This window comes from Megascapheus bottae, chromosome 10, assembly GCF_031878675.1.
Source record: "Megascapheus bottae isolate mThoBot1 chromosome 10, mThoBot2.hap1, whole genome shotgun sequence".
Lineage (NCBI taxonomy): Eukaryota > Metazoa > Chordata > Mammalia > Rodentia > Geomyidae > Megascapheus > Megascapheus bottae.
The window spans coordinates 18,845,878-18,868,370 of NC_143518.1; the positions used below are offsets into that span (position 1 = coordinate 18,845,878).

A 22,493-nucleotide genomic window follows, 5' to 3' on the forward strand; every position below is an offset into this window, starting at 1 on the left:
GCCTTGAGCTGAAGAGTGCAGGGATAGCACTTGGGCCCAGAGTTCAAGCCCCATGGCTGACAAAAAAATAAGTTAAAATGTAACAACAAATTTGACATTTCTGATCACTGCAAAAATAGATTCAAGGGCTAGGGATATAACTCAGTGGTAGGATGCATACCCATGTGCACAAGGCCCTGGGTTCCAAATCCAACACAACACCAAAAATAAATCCAATTTGTTAATTGGTTACCATTAAATCTTTCTCCATGATATTCAAGTAGACTATAATGTCACATCAATCAAGCCACAAAGGACCTTTCTGAGATCTATAATGAACTTATATTTTAAATGTGAACCTGGATGCCAGTGGTATGTAACAAAGGGAACCAAGTTGCCAGACTATAGAAAAGTACCTAGATTCTTAGGAAGCTAAGATCTGAGAACCATAGTTCAAAACCAGCCCTTGCAGCCTTACCTCCAATAAACCACAAAAATCCAGAAGTGGAACCATGGCACAAGTGGTAGAGCACCATATTAAGTATAAAAGCTAAAAGAGGGGCCGGGAATTTGGCCTAGTGGTACAGTGTTTGCCTAGCATGCACGAAGACCAGGGTTCAATTCCTCAGTACTTCATATATAGAAAAAAGCCAGAAGTGGTGCTGTGGCTCAAGTGGTAGAGTTCTAGCCTTGAAAAAGTGGTCAGGCCCAGGGCTGAAGGCCCAGGACTGTCAAAAAAAAAAAAAAAAGAAGAAAAGAAAGCTAAAGGACAGCACCAAAGGTTCTGAATTTAAGCCCTGATATACACACAGCCTGAAGCAAGTCCTGTTTCTTTATCTGTGAAACCAGAGAAATAAGCTAGGCCATCTTATACTAAGAGAAGGCCTACTACAAAGCAACATCTCCATGGAATGAGATCTCAGTAAGCAGGTCTTCTATTACACTGCACAACAGATTGTTGGGCACGTCAGGCTGGCCAAAGGACTGAAAGAGAAGAAGTTGAGATCTATACCCTTCTTCAGTAAAGTGGGAATGGTGGAGCTGGGAATATGGCTTAGTGGGAGAATGCTTGCCTAGCATGCATGAAACCTTGGGTTCAGTGCCTCAATAACAAGTGGCTCAAATGGTAGAGTGCTAGCCTTGGGCAACAAGAAGCTCAGGGACAGTGCCCAACCCCTGAATTCAAGCCTCAACACTTGCAAATAAATATATAAATATATTTTGATGTGGGAATGGCGATACTGAGAATTATCCATGCCACACAGACATATTTGACAATTTAAAAAAAAAGAATAAGGGCCAATAAATTAAAGCAGCTAGTTATACAGAGGCTAGTGGAAAAAAGACATGGTCCTTCATCCCAAGAAAACAGCAAAGACAAAGGGATGGAAGCCTTACCTTGTTGAATCCACTGTGGTCCAGATTTGGCTTTCAGTTTTGTGAGCCCAACTACCTGCTTAGTCAGTAAAGGGACAATAGAGAGGCAATTTTGATTTACAAAGCTCCCAAGATGAACACCTACAGGCGGAAATTTAATGGAATGATTTCCAGTGAGCTACCTGAATATATAAGCAAAATATTCAAGTCACTTAACCCATATAGTCTCTCCATGTATATAAATGACCTGACAAACCAAATACAATGTGGTTACTTTGTGGATAGAGGAGTTCACTGCATGTACTATCATGTAATGGAGACAGACATATGCCCCTTGAAATGAAATAGTGGGATATGTACAAGAACATCTATCTCCTGAACAGTGTTTTGGCAGGCCTGGGCTGTAAGAGACAACACAAGCTCTACAACCAACGCTTCTGTGACTCACATCAATTTTCTGTAATATGTTTCATTTAGTTAAAACAAATCCTCCTGACCTGACCTGAGAGCAAATCCTATATTTTAAAGTGCTGTTACATTATCTTTTTATTCACCCTGTATGTAATCCAAAGAATTTAATTCACAATGTAATCTTACTCAGTTCGGTTCCAATAGTTTTTAAGAAAGCCATACGGGTAGCCTATACTAAATTGTAAATATTATTTCTGTCAAACATTTAGTGAAAGCTGTAAGTCAAATATTTCTAATCTACATATATTAACTCATGTAATCCTATTCTATAAATTCTATAAAGCAGATGTTATTAGAATCCTGACAAGTAAAGAAACAGTGACACCGAAGTCTTGAAGAACTACTCAACACTGGCTGAGCTGATTGCTAAACCTAGGAAAACTAACACCAGAACCTATGTGTCAACTTATTATGCCTGTAAGTAGTAGCAATGCACACACATCACAAAGTGTGAAAAGGTCAACCTCTTTGTTAGTACCTGTTCTGAAGCTTTAAACTGTCAATGGGCAGCCTCTTGATTAACAGCTAAGTAGGCTAGGCAAGCTGAGTTGGAAATTAAGGGGAGTCTGCATCTCAGAGCTGTGGCTTGCAATGAGCCCTCCTCCTCTTTACCCAGGACCTCCTACCAAATATAAGCCATAAGATTACCTGATTCTCAGGAATGTACTAAACAGGAGACCCAAGGCAATGGTATATTCTATCCCTTGGCTTCATTAAAATTCAGTGGAATTATTTCCTCAGAATTATTCAAAAAGAGAATTACCAAATGACCTACTTGAGCCCGCAGCTCCCCTTGCCAGGCACCAGTGGCTAGTGCCTGTAATTCTAGATACTCAGGAGGCTAAGATATGAGGATCGTGGTTCAAAGCCAGTTCAGATAAGAAAATCTGTAAGACTCTTATCTCCAATTAAACATTAAAATCTCAGAAGTGGAGCTATGGCTCAAGAGGTTGAGTGCTAGTCTTAAGCAAAAATGTTCAAGGACAGCATACAAGCCAAGTTCAAGTCCCAGATCAGACATACCAAAAAACTTAAATGGAAGGGGAAAGGAAAGGATGGTGAGGATGAATATTATAGAGGTACATTAAATACACGTAAGAATAGCATTTAAAATTCTTAAAAAGGAGAGAAAAGGAGGGAGGGTTAAGAAAGAGGAATTAAAGGGGATGAATTTGATCAAAGGATATTACGTGTATATCTGAAAATATCACAGTATAACCCCTTTGTTTAATTAATTTGTGCTAATAAAATGATTTTAATTAAATGGAATTTCTAAAAACCTATGGACCTTTCTCTCTGCCAAAAAAAATTGTGACCTATTTTCTGTTAGAATAAACATTAGGAAATAGACTCTATGTCCAGTCATAAAATACTGACATAAGAGAAAGGCCACAGAAATATCTTTTAAAATTCCTTTTGAAATCATTACAATGAGCTTTATAGATTTACATTTAATAGTCTGGTCCAAGTTATATTGTGATTTGTTAAAAACCACTGACATCTGGTTCTATCCTTAGTTTTAGGGGGGAAAGGTAAATATTATAGTTAGTAGTAATGAGAAACATTTGCTGAAAACCACAAATTCAGACATACCCAGGTCCCATACCTGCCTGCTACTAGGCTGAACTGTTATACAGTAGCTTGGAGGCTTAATTTACTTATCCATAGAATGAGAATACTAATCCTTAAATCGCAGAGATATTCTAGGATTACATAACACAAGTAAAGGGCTTATTTGTCAAGTGCTGGACATACAATAAACATTCAATGCATGAATGATTTATTAAATATTAAAAGGGTAAAAAATAATAGGAAATAATAAAGAGTACAGAATCAGAGTATAGGTTATGAGTATGAGATGGTTTTTATTTTCTGTAAGCCATAAAGATATGTCACTGAAGTTTGTAATAATTAGATTGGGGGACAAAAAGATGGATATGAAAATTTTGTTCAGATTATTTATAGTAAAAATGAGGACCAGGGCTGGGAGTTTGGCCTAGTAGTAGAGTGCTTGCCTAGGATGCACAAAGACCCAGATTCAATTCCTGGGCACCACATACATAGAAAAAGCTGAAAGTGTTGAGAAAGCCCAAGGACAGTGCTTAAGCCCTTAGTTCAGGCCCCAGAACTGGCAAAAATTGAGGAAAGTATCAAAACTCTAGATAAAATGCTGGATCTTCTGTATTTCTTTGTTTTTCTCTGTGGAATTATACCAGCTTGAGAGGGCAAGTGCTCTACCACTAGAACCACGTCCCCAGACCTTCTGTTTATACTGTTTTTGATATACGGTTTTGTTAACTGTGCTAGCTGACCTTGACCTTTCATTCCTCCTGCCTTCACCTGCATCCATCATCATCATGCATGATGACCTTCTAGGATAGTTATAAATTCTAATATTGACCATTAAGTGAAAAAGAATCACTAGAAACAGAACACTGAGAAAAGGTGATCAGAGCTCCATCTCCAAAAAGATCAAACAGATAATCTTTCAGGTACATTCTACAACTTTCAAAAGAATAAACCAAGGCCAGGACCACCAAAATGCTGGGAGATTCTTATCTCCAATTAACCACCAAAAAGCTGGAAGTAGAGTCATGGTTCAAGTAGTAGAATATTATCCACAAGCAAAAAAGCTCAGGGACAGTTTCTGGATCCTGAGTTCAAACCTCAAGACCAGTACAAAATAGAAAAAATAGTAGCACGATGTTTCTACCATCAAAGCTTCTCCATGGGATAGAAGGGGGGAAAAAGTAGCAATCTCCTAAATGTGATCTCCAAAACTACATGAGGAAATTATGAACCAATCTCCCTTAAAAAATTCAGATTCACGCTACTACACTGTTGGTGGGAGTGTAAACTGCTTCAACCACTGTGTAAAGCAGTATGGCGATGCTTTAAAAATAAACATAGAGTTCCCCTATGACCCAGCAATTCCACTCCTTGGCATTTACCCAAACATCCAGAAACAAGGACATACTAAAACCACTAGTATGATGATGTTCATTGCAGCATTATTTACCATAATAGCAAAGATATGGAACCAACCCAGGTGCCCTTCAGATGACTAGATCAAGAAGATATGGTATTTATATACTATGAAATTCTATGCTGACATCAGAAAGAATGACATTGCCCCATTTGTAAGGAAATGGAAAAACTTGGAGAAAATCATATTAAGTAAGCCAGACCCAAAGGAACATAGGCTCAATGGTTTCCCTAATTTGTAATCATTAGTAGACATCTAGGACTCTCCTAGCAGAGGAATACAATAGTGCAAAACCTGGATACATAAAGTCATATAGGATGATGAGACTAAAAGAAAGTATCTCTAGGATATTAAAATAAGAGTTTAATCTTATTTGATTATTGTTATTTCTCTTCTCCTTTGTTGCCCTTATGGTTAATCTCATATTGTTACTGTATCAGACTTTGTTACCTGCTATATTGTATATACATTTATTTGTTTATTTGAAATAAGAAAAGGAAGGGGGAAAAACAAGATGATTAGGAGGGGGTGGGAGGAGGGAAATGAGGACCAAAACATAAGAAGGAGTTTCAATGTGTGAGACGTACTGCACCTACTATCTGGCAAATATAAGTGTGACCCCTCTATATATTACCCTGACAATAAAAAATAAAATAAAAAATTCAGGTCCAAAATCATATCAACAAAGTGTCTATGAATTGAACCCATCAAGTAATTAAGATAGTAATCAAATTGAGTTTAGTCTAGAAATGTGGAACTGAATCAGAGCAAGAAAACATACAGCTGTGCCTCAGCTGGACTGGTGAGGTTTTCTTTCAGTGTCCTTAGACTCACCCAAGCCCTGTGGTTTCCAGGAAGTGCACCAGTAGAGTGGCCAAAGATAATAAATCACCATTATCTCAACTACTACAATTGTACACTATAACAAGGGATACTATCTGAAACAACTGTTTGCATTCACAAGTTCCACTGATGGAGAGGAATACAGAATAAATATGCCTCAAAATCCAATTTCTCTTTATATCATCATAAAGCAATTAAAATATATAACAAGAATAGGGTCTCATTCACTAAGATTGTTTTCTTCTTTAAGGTTTATTCTTTCATTTAGCACTGAGCTATTTTCCTGAGACAAGGGTATAGATTCATAATATTGTTTGAAGAACTAATATTTATAGAACTGAAGATCCCATAATTGAATAGGTCAGCCTACCTACTTCAGTGGCTAACAACCTACAATTTACCTAAGCTTAGAACTAAACAAAAGAAAAAGATATGAAACTTTGAAGATAATGGTTTCAACACAAGACCCATTTATTTAGCCATTAGTAGAAACATTAAACTGTAGCACAGTATATAGGTAGCATGCTAAAAGTCTTCTGGTACTGAGGCTTGAACTCAGGGGTTTCAGCTTGCTCAGCTTACTTACTGAAGACTTGCTCTCTTTCAATGGGGCCATGCTTCCAGTCTGGCATTTTGCTAATTAATTGGCTATGGAGACTTTTCTGCCAGCACTGGCCTAATGTATAGTCCTCCATTTTTCAGACTCCTAAGAACCTAGGATTACAAATGTGAACCACTGGCACGTGGCTAAAAGCCTTTTCATAGTGTAGTAGTGTGCTATATAGCTTGGGGCTGGGGGTTTGGCCTAGTGGTAGAGTGCTTGCCTAGCATGCACGAAGCCCTGGGTTCGATTCCTCGGTACCACATACATAGCAAAAAAAAAAAAAAAAAAGCCAGAAGTGGTGCTGAGGCTCAAGTGGTAGAGTGCTAGCCTTGAGAAAGTCCAAGGACAGTGCTCAAGCCCTGAGCTCAAGCCCAGGACTGGCAAAAAAAAAAAAAAAAGATTGGGTGAGGCAGAAAAATTTAAATATCTGAAAAGGAAGACCTATTATACATGGATCTTTATCTAAGGTGGTTTTATTAAGTCTCTCTAACTTAAAAAAAAAATGTTCACTGTTCATTATCACAAAAACAACCTGAAATGCAGTATTAACCTTGAAAAAACTTCTCTTAAAAAATTGGACCAAACCAGATTATTTGTAAAATAAATAAGGCATCTTAAAATCTTATAGACCCTTTATATCAGGAGAAAGAGTTTACTTGAAACATTCAAATAAGGAGAGTATTATTACCGAAGATGAATTTGGTATCGGGTTAACATTAAAATGTCAGAATTAAGTGGAATAATATGCCTTTGTCTAATTTAAAAAACAAGGCAGGGGTGGGGATGAGGGGAGAGAAATGGGGACCAAGACTTGAGAAAGGGAATCAATGTATGTGAAGTAATGCACCTTCTATCTGGTGAATATAATGTAACCCTTCTATTAATTACAATAAACTATATATATGGAAAAAATAAATAAAAAAACAAGGTAGGCTTCTCTACATACAAAAGTTTTCTTAAGCTAGGCATGGTGGCTCACGCCTATAATCCTAGCTACTTAGGAGACTGAGATCTGAGGATCAAGGTTCAAAGCTAGCCTGGGCACAAAAGGACCTCAGTCTCTTATCTCAAATTAACCTCTAGAAAATGGGAAGTGGGAAATAGCTCAAAGGTAGGGCAGTAGCCTTGATCTGAAGACCTCAGGGACAATGCCCAGGCTGATTTCAAGCCCCATGACCCACAAAAGGCAGGGGTGGGGGGTGAGCAGAGGTATGGCTGAAGTAATATAGTGCTTGTCTAGCAAGCACAAGGTCCTGAGTTCAAACCACAGTGCTCAGAAAAACAGTTCCTTAACTATTAGCTAATGAGGTTAAGGAATATACCCATTGAAAAATACCTTCATTTTGAGTTGGGCATGGTGATACACACCTGCTTTTCAACATTTAAGAGGCTAAAAACAGGAAAATCACAAGCTTGAGGCCAGCCTGGGCTACATGGGGAGACTCTTTTAAAAGAAAAACTAGTCCCTAAGCTTATTTCAAAATGAATTTGTCAGATCATTGATTCATTGACTAGACATGTGTTGAGTATTTGCTATGCACTACGCACTTTGGTGAAAATGCTGTCACATTTAATATATTAAATATATGGAACAAAATTCTGAGCAATCAAGACAATGAGAAATTGGCTTTCTAAATTCCTCTCTGTATTCTATTCTTTCTCAGTTCTAAAATAAGAGTACAAAAAAAAACCCTAAATAAGATAATACAAAAAAAGAGAGAAGGAATGCACTAGCTCTTAATTTCTTGTTTCCAACTGCTCCAATAGAGCATTTAATGTTCAATTTTCTCTTCAAAAATACTAATTTAAAAGAAAAGTACAATCAACTTTAACATTGAAAACATAATTCTGTGTAGCTCTTACTAAAGTTAGTAAAAGACTGAAAAAGAAAAGCATTAAAATAAATCTTTGGTCTAAGTTATATAATAACAGATACTATACTAATAATCACATATTTTGGTATCTGACTTCTCGAAATACATATAATCAGCAAGTAGAAATATTTCATTTCTTACATTTTTGTCAGTGTGTCTGTTCGTAATGTTAATGTTAAAGGAAATGTTACATATATCACCTAAATGACATATCTTCTAGAAAGGTGATTTACTTGTGGCAGGGATACCATATTTCTGTTCACAAGAAAAAAAATGGCTCATTCCATAAGGTTCTCCCTCCGTCTCTCCTGAAGTATATGTACACATAAATACCCACGAATATACATATGCAAATATAAAGCAAAGGTTTGATGTTGAGATCTTTTTTCATGTTTTAACAGATTCACTATTCTCAGTGTTACTCACACAATACTGTCTTTCACGTTCTATTTGGCCATCAAATAGGTTTAGGGTATTTTCTGCATGCCTCACTTTCTGGCAGACGGAAGGAAGATACAAAAGAAAAATAAAACAGTCTCTAGTCTTTAGAATCTTGGGATTTCTTAAGGAGCAAAAGACAAAGCATGTAATGAATGCCCCCCCCCAAAAAAAATAACACAGTCATACAGGTATCATGCATTGTACACTTAAGATTTTAGAACCCTGAAACATTCTGATCTATTTAGTCCTAAAAACAATCTTGTGGAGGACACATTAACAGTAAGGGACCTGTGGTTCAAAAATGTAAGCAACCTGACTCCATCACACAGATACGAATCAATACTCGAATCGAGGTCTTCCGATTCTCTTCAAAGAGAGCACAAGAAACCAAGGATGGGGCTCCAGACAGGACAGCACGCCTTCTGCTAGAGGTGGAACTAAACTAGACCCGCCCGGGGACAGTGTCCAGCCAAATATCCACATTATTTGATTCCGCAACTATCTGAGCTACAGTGTAACATATACAGAACACAACCACCATTTCTTTCATCTTAGCGCCTTAATCTCCTCGATGAGAAGAGCTCTACTCTCAGAAGTGGAGATATGGAATGCCAGAGAAAATAACTGTCTTGATGGGCTCATAAAAAAAAACTCGTAAGCATCGATTTTAAAAGTCCCCTTTCTGTTCGTCCTTACATCCCTTCATTTCCGGAAAGCCTTTCTCTAGCATCTCTGGATCCCCAGGCACCTCTTAACTTACAAGATGCCAAAGACTGACACTGCCCCAAATTCTACGAGCTGACCCCAGGTTCGTCGCCCCGCCTCAGCCCCCGTCCGGAACGCCGTCCCCTCCCTCCCGATGGCTGGGATACCGAGTGGGGATCCTGCAGGTCCCGTCGAGATGCTGTCACACAGGTCTGACTGGTGAGACGTGACCCTTCCACTCCGTCCTCCGAGACCTCCCGCCGGTCGCGCTGTGCGGTTCCAGCCCCGGGCAAGGGGACCCGGGCTCAGGAGCGCGGCCCCGGGCGGCCAGCGGTCCGAAGTGACGTCTGGGACTAGAACGGTGTGGGGCTCCGGGGCGTGCATCCCTACACCCCATCCTCCGGCCGACGGCGGGGCACTGGGTCCTGCAGCCAGTCCATCCCACCCACCCCAGGCGAGTCCAGACCAGCAGGGCTTGCTACGCAAGACTCCGCTGACAGCTCGGCGGCGGCGGCGGCAGCAAAAGCTGGGGCCGCCGGTCCGCAGCGCCCATAGCCTCCAGCCTGAGCCCCCTTCCCCACCAAGACTGGACCGCAGAAAAGCGTTTCTATGGGAACCCCCCCCCGGGGGGGATCACGTGATGCTCCCAACGAACCAATCGCTTCCCACCTCAGCTTTAGCCCGGCTTTCCGCCCCCGCCTCCTTCGCAGGGCCCCGCCCCTCTCCTGCCGCGGGCCCGCGCCTGCGCAGCACCTCCTGCGCGCTCCCGGGCAGCGCGCGCACCCCGAGGAATGTAGGGGCGGCGTCGCGGACCGGGAGTGGCGAGTTAACCTGAGGAGGGAGCGGCGCGGTCTACAGCGCAGGCCCAGAACCGCCCGAGCCGCGGCTGGCGGGCGACGCCCCTGAGCGGAAGAGGGAAGTGTGAGGGGCCGCCGGGCTGCGGGTTCGTACCTTAGCTTTAAGCTCTCTGAGGTACGGGCGGAGCGGAGAGGAGGCCGGAGCAGGGATGTCGAAGAACACAGTGTCGTCGGCCCGCTTCCGGAAGGTGGACGTGGATGAGTACGACGAGAACAAGTTCGTGGACGAGGAAGACGGGGGCGACGGTCAGGCCGGGCCCGACGAGGGCGAGGTGGACTCCTGCCTCAGACAATATCCTTGCGTTGCCATCCGTGGCGCCGCGCACGCCCCGTCGGGTTTGTGGGGTCCGGGCATGGGGGAGGGCTGTCCTCCCCCCCACGGCCCTCACGGGAACCCCGGCTCCCTGGGCTCCCGGTTCCGGTCGGGTCGGGGGCTTCCGGTTTCCAGGGGCTCGCGCGGGTAAACTCGTCTGTCCCCCCCGGATTCCTCAGGTCGCGCGACGCGGCGCCGCCCGGGGCCCGGGGCCCGCCGGCCGCGCCCTCGCGCTGCCCGCCCGCCCGCCTGTCCAGCTCCGCGCCGGCCGGGCAGGGCTGCGGTCGGACCGCCAAGTTTCTCCCGGAACTCTGCCTGCTGGAGAGGCAAGGTTAGATCTGGACGTTCCCGATTGCGGGAAGCGGGCGTCGTTCCGGAGTGATTGTGCTTTTCCCTTGATGAGTGTCGGATCTGGTAGCGTTGACATAACCCTAAGCTCTTGTCTGGAAAGATGGAGAGGTTTGCACGTTGAGGCCCCCTCCGCCCCTCCCCTCCCGGGGCTCTTTTTATTTTTTTTAATTTTCAAAACTAAGAGAATTTGGAGGAAAAAAAAATATATATATAGGTTGTGATGTGTTTAATCTGGCGAGGAGAATGACTACCGAAAAGGACAATGGGTTCAAAATGGGGAGTGGATGTGGAGAATCTCTGAAAAATACTTAAACCCCAGTGAAGAGAATAGAAGATGAGTCATATATGCAAAGCAGGATTGTTTTTTTTTTTTGCCATCCCTGATTTGTTTCCATCTTAGTTTAAATATGGCTGTCAGTTCCTGGTTTCTGGATTGCATATTTGATTATTCATACCTTTGGATTGGCATTTGCATTAGATCTCATCAGAACTGTAAATTTTGAAAAAATAAATAGATGTAGCATTTCAGAATCTAGATATACATCTGTTACTCTTTAGTGTATTAATAAAGCAGGTTCTTTGCTCATCAAAGTCCTATTAAATATGGGAAAATATATGAGCAGATATCTATAGTCATATCCTGTCTTTGTTATGAAAGCACCTAATTAATAAATGTTGTACATGTGTCAGTATACTGTGTAGGTTTTCATTTGATTGCCACAACTTTCATAAATAGTTGCACTATTTCCATTATTTAAGCACTTGGCAATGAGTTCTGAGTATTAAAAGGCCACCAGTCTACAGGATGCAGACTGCTTTAGAAATTTGTTCATCCAACTATAGGTGTTTTGTTTTTTTTCCCTCGAATCTTTTTCTTTAGGAGATAAATAGTGAATATTCTTTGTGATTGAATAAATAATGGCTTGTAAAACTAATGTATTTTAGGTCTTTTGTGATAACTACTGACAGCTACTGCAGTCGTTGATCATAACAGTGATCATCTTAAAATACATGATATTGTCTCTTCTTACCCTGTTCTAACCAGGAGAGACAGCAGCCCTATGTGGTTGGCTCCTACAGATGGAGGAACAAGTAAACTCCCTGTAGTTTCCTTTTAGGGGAATAACTGTACATTCTGACAGTCTGATTGGCCTTCCGTTTTTTGGTGCTTGCTTAACTCACTGGTGCTTTCAAAGAGATTCGATTTAATAGTATAGCCTAACAGAACTTGAATAGTCTTTGTGAAATATGAATGTTTAAGACAGAAAAGGTAGGCTGCCACCTAAAGATCATATAAATTATTACATCATCTATAATATTGAGAGATTAATGATTATAGTCATTCAAACTATAGAGTAATCTGCCAGCATTTTCTATCAGGATTTAAATTAATACAAAGTTGTAATAGTTTTAACATGGCTTGATCTTTTTATTTTTCCAGTCATAATCTACAAAAGACATTTTGATTGAAAAGCTGTTTGATTTGAGTGCCTAATAATTCCGGTTTTTGTTTTGGTGCTTTCTTCATAGCAGTCTGGATAACATTTACATATGCTTCCCACTGGAAAATGAAAGATTATCACTATGTTCGAGCAATAATTAAATCAAGAATTAAAAGTCATTTTTTTTAAAAATGTATTTTCTTAGTTGACTTTGGAAACCAACACATTGAGTTACTAATATCAACCACAGTGAGTTCAATCTGTTTTTTTTCTTTAATTTTACAGAGGGGTTACAGTTTCAGTCATTTTTCTTATGCATAGTCAGGTCAAACAGTGGTTACAAATGGCTTCTAAAGCTATCCCAGGAGCTGCCCTCTGTTATCCCCTTAACCTCTATTACAGGAAACATGATGGCTGCTCTCCAGGCAGCTCTGAAAAACCCCCCTATCAACACCAAGAGTCAGGCAGTGAAGGTGAGTCACGAACCTTTTGCTTCTCTTTTGCTGTCCTAACCAACGTCCTCTCAAGTTTCATAAAGGCAACCAATATTTTAAGTATTTACTCATTGACAGAATAATCAAATTCAGTGGCTCACATATGCTAGGCAAGTGTTCTGCCACTGAGCTACCCACCCCCCAACCTTGTATGGTGGGGTTCTTTTGTTTTTGTTGTTTCATTTTTGGTTTTGTTTCATTTTGTAACAGAGTCTGGCCAGGTTGTTCAATCTGACCTCAAGTTTGTAATCCTTTTGCTTCAGACTCCCAAATAGCCAGGATTAAAAGTATATATTACCAGGCCCAGCTATAATATACTCTGATGGGTAAAAATTCCATATGAAAATTAACATAGAAAACCTAGCACCAGTAGCTCACACCTGTATTCTTTGGTACTCATGAGGCTGAGATCTAAGGATCATGATCCAAAGCCAGGCCAAGCAGGAAAGTCCATGAAACTCTTACCTTCATTTAATCACCCAAAAGCAGGAAGTTGAGGTATAGCTCAAGTAATAGTTGAGGTATAGCTCAAGTAATTTCAGCCCTGAATTCTAGCCCCAGTTCTGGCACCAAAATAAAGATATAAAATAATTAACAAAGAATTAATGTTGTTTAGTAGGCAAATTTTAGGAATAGAGAAATTCGTTTTGGGCTTTTAGGGGAATATACTCAGGCTGAAAATAAGCAAAGTCCAGAAGAATTAGAAAAATTCGTTACCAAAATAAGTGGATTCTCTGCTTTTTTATTCAAATGTTAAATACTCATTATAGAAAGCAAAGATACATGAGAAAGTAAAAAGGTGATCTTACCATTACTCAGATAACAATTTCTTTTTTTGTTGTTTTGTTATTGTGACAGTACTGGGCTTAAGCTCAGGGCCTAAGCACTGTCCTTGGGCTTTCTCAAGGCAAGAACTCTTCCACAAGAGCCACAACACCCAACTTCTGGCTTTTTTCTATGTATGCGGTACCGAGGAATCGAACTCTGGTCTTTGTGCATGCTAAGCAAGCACTCTACCACTAGGCCAAACTCCTGCCCCTTCAGATAACAATTTTGGTTTTTTTGTTCTTTTGGAGGGGATTTGTTTAGTTTAATTTTTCTGTGTATGTGGTACCAAGGAATCAAACCTGGGTTTTTGTGCATACTAGGCAAGCAATCTACAACTAGGCCAAACTCCTGGTCCCTCAGGTAACAATTTCTGTTTTAACAATAGAATTTTATCCTAGTGTGTGTGTGTGTTTACTACATAGCAATGCATGTGAAATTCTTTCCTTGGTCATATGTTTATTTCTATGGCATTTTAATAGCTGTATGCTAACATGTTTTCATTACCTTATAACTGATCTTTTGAGATATATTTGGGTTGACTTTTTTTTCCTTGCTCTATGTAAGTATTAAAATGAATAATCTTAGATAAGTCAGTATTTCCTTTCAAGAAATTCCCCTTAAGTAAAACGCACATTTAAACAGTACACATTTTTGAGGCTTTAAGTACATAAGGTATTGCCCAATTGCCTTCCAGAAAATTTGTGCAACAACATACATTCCCTGTGGCAGTGCCTCACTGATTGCTAGTGTCCTGTTTCCTTAGTTTCTTGCTTTATAAAATGAAGCCTGAAGCCTCAGCCACTGTCAATGCCTGTTTATACATCCTAGAGCCTCAGAAATCTCTTTAATTGAATGGTGACAAGTATTATGTGAATACCATAATAATTAGATAACAAAAATTTTACAAGGAGAAAAAGCTCTTTGGTTTTTAAAAGTAGTTAGGAACATCAGTAAACCACCTTCTGCTTTTATGTGGGTGGTTTTTATCACAGCTTGTGGGTGGGAGGTTTAACTGTGGATGCAAAGTTATTTTTCTAAATTGGGTAGTTGCATAGCTTTAATCTGAAGATAACAACAGGTGGTAAAATGATTCTGTAATATTCTGACCAGTAAGAATGTCGAGGGTACACTTTGTGGTGAATAGAAGGAAAAAAATACAGTCAATTAAGTGTTCTCTTTACTTGACTTTTGGAGTAAAAAGTGCACTTTCGGAGCAGATTTTTTTTTTAATCAAAGATAAACAATCATTACAGATGAACATCACTGTGTCACTAGTATATAAATAGAAAACTTTAAGCTCAAAATACGTTTTCTTAAAATTTTAAATTAGGCTGTACATCGGTGGTTCATTCCTGTAATTCAATTCCTGTAACTCAGGAGACCGAGATCTGAGGATCACATTTCAAAGCCAGCCCAAGCAGGAAAGTCTGAAATTCTTATCTACAAATAATCACCCAAAACAAGCCGGAAGTCCGGAAATTGAGCTGTGACTCAACTAGTAGAGCACTAGCCTTGAGCTGAAAAAGCTCCCCTGAGTTCAAGCCTAGGACTGGCCAAAAAAAAAATTTAGGTTTTTAAGAAATTATTCCAAAGGCTGGGAGTTTGACCTAGTGATGGAATGCTTGCTTAGCATGCACTAAGATGGGTTGGATTCCTTGGTACTACATACATAGAAAAGCGATGGCTCATGCCTGTAATCCTAATTACTCAGGAGGCTGAGATCTGAGGATCAAGGTTTAAAGCCAGCCTGGCACAAAAGGACCTGAAGCTCTTGTCTTTAGTTAACCTCTAGAAAACGGGAAGGGGGGCTTGGCTGAAGGAGTAGGGTGGTTGCCGTGAGCTGAAGAGCTCAGGGACAGTGCCCAGGCCTAGTTCAAGCCCCATGACCCACCAAAAAAAAAAAAAGCTGGGAGTCATGCTGTGGCTCAAATGGCAGAACAAACTAAGAAGCAAAAATCAATTGTTTTCACAAATTATGAAATGACCACATTGCTCTATTATGCAGCTTCTCAGCTCTATTTTTCATCATGTCAAGAATCTGAGCATATATACTGTTGCCATGCTAAGCCAAACCAGCCTGTGTTGTAGTTCCTTCCTACTTGGTCTCTCTGCTTCTACCCTCGCCCTCTCGAGACATTAAATGGTCCTGTTGTCATGTTATTGTTCTTCAAACCCATCTTCTCTATTCTCTGAGTGACCTGTAACTCTTACATGATCTGTCTCCCAGCACCCTGACTTCCTTCCTGCTCCGGTCTTGCCTCTCTAGTCTTTTGAGCACACTAGGCTGGCACTACCACACTTGCTTTCCTCTGTCTGAACATTTCCCATTTCCCCAAGATTCCTTCTTTAGCAATTTTCAGGTCTCTGCTGAAATGTCACCTCATCACACACATACTGTGTTAAGTTTTTGGTTGTGTATTTATTGCAGGATCGGGCAGGCAGCATTGTCTTGAAGGTGCTCATCTCCTTTAAAGCTAATGATATTGAAAAGGCCGTCCAATCTCTGGACAAGAACGGTGTGGATCTCCTCATGAAGTATATTTATAAAGGCTTTGAGAGCCCATCTGACAATAGCAGCGCTATGTTATTACAATGGCATGAAAAGGTACGTTACTAACTGTAAGTCTATCTAATGGAATAGAATAATAGACAACAGCAATGTCTTCCCTAAGTAACCATACTGACTGAATTGCACATCTTAATATACAAAGCTTACTTTGTAGTCTTGGTCCGAAAGATGCTCATTTGCAGTTCTTAAATATTCTTGATTTTGACACATAGTTGGTATGGATTTGGCAAAAAAAAAGTATTGAAATGATAGTTTCTTTACAGCGATCAAAAGGTGAAACAACACACAACGCAGATAAAATGTGGCACATTGAAGGCCTAGTATGTGCTTCCATGCGTGGAAGCCAGACATGACAGGACTATATACCACTGAAATAAAATAATGTAGAAGTGGCAAATTCAGAGGGACAGAAAGTCACTGAATGTTTTACCAAGGACTGAGAAAAGGAAGGAGTAGAAAGTGATTTTATAATGGAGACAGGAGTCTGTGTGGGTAAAGAAAAATAATTGGTAATATATTATGGTACTAGCTATACAACATTGTAAATGTAATTAGTGCTGTGAATTTTAAGCTTAAAATGATTTAAATGGCAAGTGTAACATTTGGCCACATTTTTTTTAAACAAATCAGGGAAAATAAATTACATTCCTTTCTAGATTTTTCTTTTTTTGACTGTATTTTAAAGGCAATGTAGAGAGGTCACAGTTACATAAAGCACAAGGCTTTGAACTTTGGGCTTTGGGCTTGGTAGGCAAGAACTCTGCCAATTGACCCATACTCTAGCCCCCAAAATTCTTAAATGCTTCCTTGTTTCAGTTTCATCAATTTTATTTTTCAATGTAAACAAATGCTACTATGTCATCCTTTATTTTTTTATTTTTTGCCAGTCCTGGCACTTGAACTCAGGGTCTGAGCACTGCCCTTGGGCTTTCTCAAGGCTAGAGCTCTACCACTTGAGCCACAGCACCACTTCCAGCTTTTCTATGTATGTAGTACCGAGGAATCAAACCCAGGTCTTTGTGCATGCTAGGCAAGCACTCTACCACTAGGCCAAACTCCTGGCCCCATTTTTAAAGTAAGAAATTTTTGAACTCTTAACTAGTGAGTTGGTAGGATAATCTTTTATACCCAACTCTTTTTTTTTTTTTTTTGTCAATTGTGGGGCTTGAACTCTGGGCCTGGGCACTGTCCCTGAGCTCTTCAGCTCAAGACTACCACCCTACCCCTGAAACTACTATACCACTTCCGATCTTCTAGCTGTTAATTGGAGTGAGTCCCGTGGACTTTAGTGCCCCAGATAGCTTTGAACTGCAATCCTCAGATCTCAGCCTCCTGAATAGCGCCCCACTCGCACACCGCTTTTCATACCCAACGCTTATACTAGCTTTATGGCCAAGAGCATGGCCTAGTGGTAAAATGCTTGCCTAGCATGCACGAAACCCTATTCCTCAGTACACAGAAAGAGCCAGAAGTGGTGCTTTCTCAAGTGGTAGAAAAAGCTCAAGGACCTTGAGTTCCAGCCCTGGAACTGGGTGGGGGAGCAATGATTGTCTTGTCTGAGTGAAAACACATATATAAGATAAATACAGGCAGTAAAGTTTTCTCCCTCATGTACCATCAAAAAGATCTATGTATGGATAGTGTAACCATCTGTCAGTTTTCCTATCTCTGCCTGTAGCTCCATCATCATAACAGACAGTTCTCCTTTCATCCCTCAGTCTTTTACATGGTCATCTTAACTGTGGAACCCTTGCTGTTTGCCCAGTACTGTACTATTGCTTGCCTTTCATTTAGTCCTACTAAGAACCCTACAAGGTATATAAGCACCTTTACAGATAAAGAATGAACTTTAAAACCCAAATAGTTCAGGGCCGGGAGTTTGGCCTAGTGGTAGAATGCTTGTCTAGCATGCATGAATACCCTGGTTCGATTCCTCAGTACCACATACATAGGAAAAAAAAGTCAGAAGTGGTGCTGTGTCTCAAGTGGTAGAGCTCTAGCCTTGAGGAAAAGCCCAAGGACAATGCTCAGGCCCTGTCAAGCCCTAGGACTGGCAAAAAAAAAAAACAAGTAGCTCAGTGACAGGGCAATTGACCATCATTCCTAGGGCCCAGGACTGTAAAAATAAAAAAGCAAGAATCCCAAGCAGCATAGGTCCAATATAACCTCATCATAGTGTGTTACTGTGTGACTGTGTTCCAAACATTCTCCTAAAGACTCACTTAATCCTCACAAAAATATAGAGTCATGCACTGGTGGCTCACACCTATAATCTTAGCTACTTGAGAGGGATCTGAGAATTGCAGTTCGAATCACAGCTAGCCCCATCAAGGGAAGTCCACGAGACATTTTTTTGTGTGTGTACCAGTTCTGGGGCTTGAACTCATGCCCTGGGTACTATGCCTGAGTGTGTTTTGCTCCAAGCTACACCCTTCCACTTGAGTCACAGTTTCACTTCAGCTTTTTGATAGTTGTTAGAGATAGAAGAGTTTCACAGCTTGCTACCCAACCTGGCTTCATACCAATCCTCTGATCTCTGAATAGCTAGAGCACTTAGCTCTGTGAGACTCTTTTCTCCAATTAACCACCAAACAGCTAGAAGCAGAACTATGGCTTTAGTGATAGAATACTAGAGCAAAAAGAAAGAAAGAAAAACAAAAAAAAAGAGGAAAATTTTGCCCCAACTAAGTAACCATTAACAATATAATAATAATAAAAGCTCAGAGACTGGGTGCAGTGGCTCATACCTCTAATCCTACTCAGGAGGCTGAGATCTGAGGGTCACAGTTCAAAGCCAGCCCAGGCACTAAAGAATGTGAGACCCTTATCTCCAATTAATCACTAGAAAGGGGAAAGTGGTGCTGTAGCTCAAGAGGTAGGGTGGTAGACTTGTCACTGAAGAGCTCAGTGACAGTGCCCAGGCCCAGAGTTCAAGCCCCATGACCCACAAAAATAATAATAACAATAATAATAATAAAAGCATAGAGACAATGCTCTGCCCCTGAGTTTAAGTCTTAAGACTGGCACCAAAAAATGAAAAAGAAAAAACTTACTATTATTTCTTCTTCATATCAACTTACTAAGTACTTCTCAAATCCATCCACTCAAGTTCTCCTCTAGTGCCTGGTTCCAGCATCCCCAGTCTGCTGCTATAGCTGCCTAACTTGTTTCTCAGCAGCCAGTTTTGCCTTCTTCAGATCTCTTCTCCACTTAGTCACCAAAATGATCTATTTAAAATGGAAATGTGCCTTTGCCAGTCATCTGCAAAATAGAGCTTCTGTCTCCAAGCCTGGCTTCATCTTGCACCCCATACTGCCTTTGGCTGCCGAGGTGCCAGCCTTGTCCTGGAGCACACCTCTCCTCTTTCCATTTCCAGAGGTTGCTCATGGTTGTTCAGTGTCCATCTGTTGTCACCTCTTCCATTTAATGTGCCATTTTCTCTAGGAAGCCCTACCAGAAACATAGCTCTGTACTACAGGCTGGGATATGCCTCTTGTCAGTTACGTTGTAGCACCCTAAGCTCAACTCCTACCATTCATATATTTTACCAAAAAGTTCTGTTTGAGTATCTCTTCCATACCAGAAGATGGTTTGTTCACTTTCATATCCCCCCAGCTCCAGCATATTACCCAATACTCAGCAAGATGTTTTTTGGGACAGAAATAAATCAGAGCTTCTGGTTTCTTTTTTTTTTTTTTTGCCAGTCCTGGGCTTGGGCTCATGGCCTGAGCACTGTCCCTGGATTTTCTCAAGGCTAGAGCTCTACCACTTGAGCCACAGCACCACTTCTGGCTTTTTGCTATGTATGTGGTACAGAGGAATCGAACCCAGGTCTTCGTAAGTTGACTAAGTTAAAGTTAAGATAGAGGATCCCAATTTGAGTTTCTTCCTAACTGGTAAAAAGACAGATGTCTCAGGCAACAGCATTATGCTGCAGACTGATTTAAAAAAAAAACAAAAACAAAAACATTATTTAGGAATAATTTGTAGAATACAAGCTAGTATATGAATAGAATGGACGCTCGTGAGGGCGGGGACATCAGAGGGCAGTGCATCTTAGTGCATAGGCAGCGCACGGGAAGACTTTAATGAATTCACACTCTTTATGCATGACTTTGGTTTGTTGTAGGCACTTGCTGCCGGAGGGGTAGGCTCCATCGTCCGTGTCTTGACTGCCAGGAAAACCGTGTAGTCCAGCGGGAACTGGATCTCAGCCATGAGAGTGGGAGTTGCTGGTACAAAGACCAAAACAACCAAATGCCATCACTGCCCCGTGGGCAGCATCTGTTTCTCTCAGCTTTGCCTTCTTGCTTTTTTTCATATCTGTAAAGAAGAAAATTACATATCAGTTTTCCTTCAATGAAAACTGGGATGAAATAGAAGAAACTGTTCATTGCGAGTGTTTCCTCCCTCATAATCATTCCAATGATGTGTGTACCAATTTCTGTATGATTTACATATAAGTTTAATTGTGCAATTTTAAACCCTAATCACTGATTTCTTGTTATATTATTTTTAACTAATATTGAGAGATCTGATCAGAATTTGAGGCCAGTTTCCTAACTCATTGCTAATCAAGAAAGTGATCTTTATTTTTTAAAATAAATTAGAGACTGGCAGCTATTAACATTGAAAAACTGGACCATGCTTCTATTTAAGCACATCTATTTCTGGGAGAAGTGGTGAATGAATACCACTACCAATCTCCAACTTCCGCTTTCCTTCAGAGTCTGCTGAGCTTAAGTATGCTGATGCCTTTTAGTATCCAGTTATGGCTTCTCAACTTCTTTGTGGTCACCCAGGGTCCAGAACAAGGAGTCTTGCTCTATACAAGTATATCTGTAAAAGATCAGAGCCTGTTTGGCACACACGTTAAACTTTTGTTCTGATACTATGGTTCTGTTTGGGGGAACTATTTCAAATCAGAAAGGATATATTGCAATTCAAACTCTGGGCAGCCTCTGAGTGAAATACTATTTTCTGTAAAAAGTACAGTAGCTGCCTTAAACATTGTGAGGTATACACAAGTTTTTAGTCCACCATTTAATATGCCCTATGAGTCCTTCAGTGTTCTTCAGGGTAATTGGTATCTCAAGATTTGGTTCAGATCCAAACAAATATTATGTTTCAGCCCAGTGTTTTCTTAAGAAAATGCCATTCTGCAAAAAAAAATTATTTACTTTATTGGAAAACCAAGTCGGTTATCAAGAAATGACCGGTGCTTATAAAAACTTACTATTACAAAGTAACTCCAAAACGAACCACCTGAATGCATATGACCAAGAGCAAATTCAGCCTATGTTTAGTATTTACATTGGATACCAGTTTTAGAATCACTGATGTATATGTGAACTGGTGCAGAAATTCTATAAACTCTGCTGTTTTTGATACTTGCTTTTTGTTTTGTTTTGTAAAAATGATAAACTTCAGAAAATAAAATGTCAATGTTGAGTAACTGACTTTTCTTCCTTCAGTACTTGTGAGTGCAGTTAAGAGGAAATTTTTCCTGGTGCTAAAATCCTATTGGAGTTTATAGAACTATATCATACATGAGTAAGGTAGTAAAGAAGAGGCTGGTTGATGATGTCAGAGCACCACTGAAGCCTTTGGTGTGAGCCCATCACCCCCTGTGGATGCCAGTGAACATGTAGCATCACTACTCAAAGATGAGCCACTGCAGGCCTGTGGTCCTTGCTTCTAACTCTGCACTTACACTTTAGACCTGTTTCTTGACACCTGTCTACTTATAGCATCGGACTAAAGTCTTACTTTAAAGCTTTAAAAACTTCAGGCAGGGGCCAGGAGCATAGCCTAGTGGTAGGGTGCTCACCTAGCATGCATGAAGACCTAGGTTCCATTTCTGGGTGCCATATACACAGAAAAGGCTGAATGTGGTGCTGTAGCTCAAGTGGTAAGGCGCTAGCATTGAAAAAACCCAAAGACAGTGCTTAGGCCCTAAGTTCAAGCCTCAGGACTGGCAGGGGAAAAAAAAAAAAACTTCCAGGCAGGGGCTGGGAGTTTGGAGTTTGGACTGAGTTTGGCAAGTGCTTGCCTAGCATGCCAAAGACGGGGTTTGATTCCTTGATACCACAGACATAGAGAAAGCCAGAAGTAGTGCTGTGGCTCAAGCAGTAAAGCTGTAGCCTTGAAGAAAGTCCAAGGACAGTGCTCAGACCCTGAGTTAAAGCCCCAGGACTGGCAAAAAAATAAAGAGAAAAACTTGCAGGCAACTCAGAAGGTTTTGAGTTAGGAGAGGCTAAAGCAGTAGCAATTGGAAGCAGCCAAGTAGCTGCAACACAGCCCCCTCATCTTTAAAGTTTAAGCAAAGTAGTACTACGTTCTACATCCTTAATGCCTCT

General features: G+C 40.7%; 2 protein-coding genes across 2 annotated transcripts in view; one reads left to right on the forward strand and one right to left on the reverse strand.

The window, feature by feature from the left end:
• The window catches only part of Rgl1 (ral guanine nucleotide dissociation stimulator like 1), a 225,506-nt gene extending 215,653 nt beyond the window's left edge, over positions 1-9,853 (reverse strand). The window contains exon 1 of the mRNA XM_090340261.1: positions 9,448-9,853. The gene's annotated coding sequence lies outside the window, so the exon portion shown is untranslated. The remainder of the gene's footprint in view (positions 1-9,447) is intronic.
• Positions 9,854-10,059: 206 nt separating this feature from the next.
• On the forward strand, positions 10,060-21,593 carry Arpc5 (actin related protein 2/3 complex subunit 5). The gene is made up of 4 exons (XM_090340265.1): positions 10,060-10,429; positions 12,644-12,716; positions 15,994-16,170; positions 20,264-21,593. Exons 1-4 carry the CDS (start codon positions 10,287-10,289, stop codon positions 20,324-20,326), a joined length of 456 nt encoding a protein of 151 aa, XP_090196391.1. The 5' UTR covers positions 10,060-10,286; the 3' UTR covers positions 20,327-21,593.
• Positions 21,594-22,493: the final 900 nt, after the last annotated feature.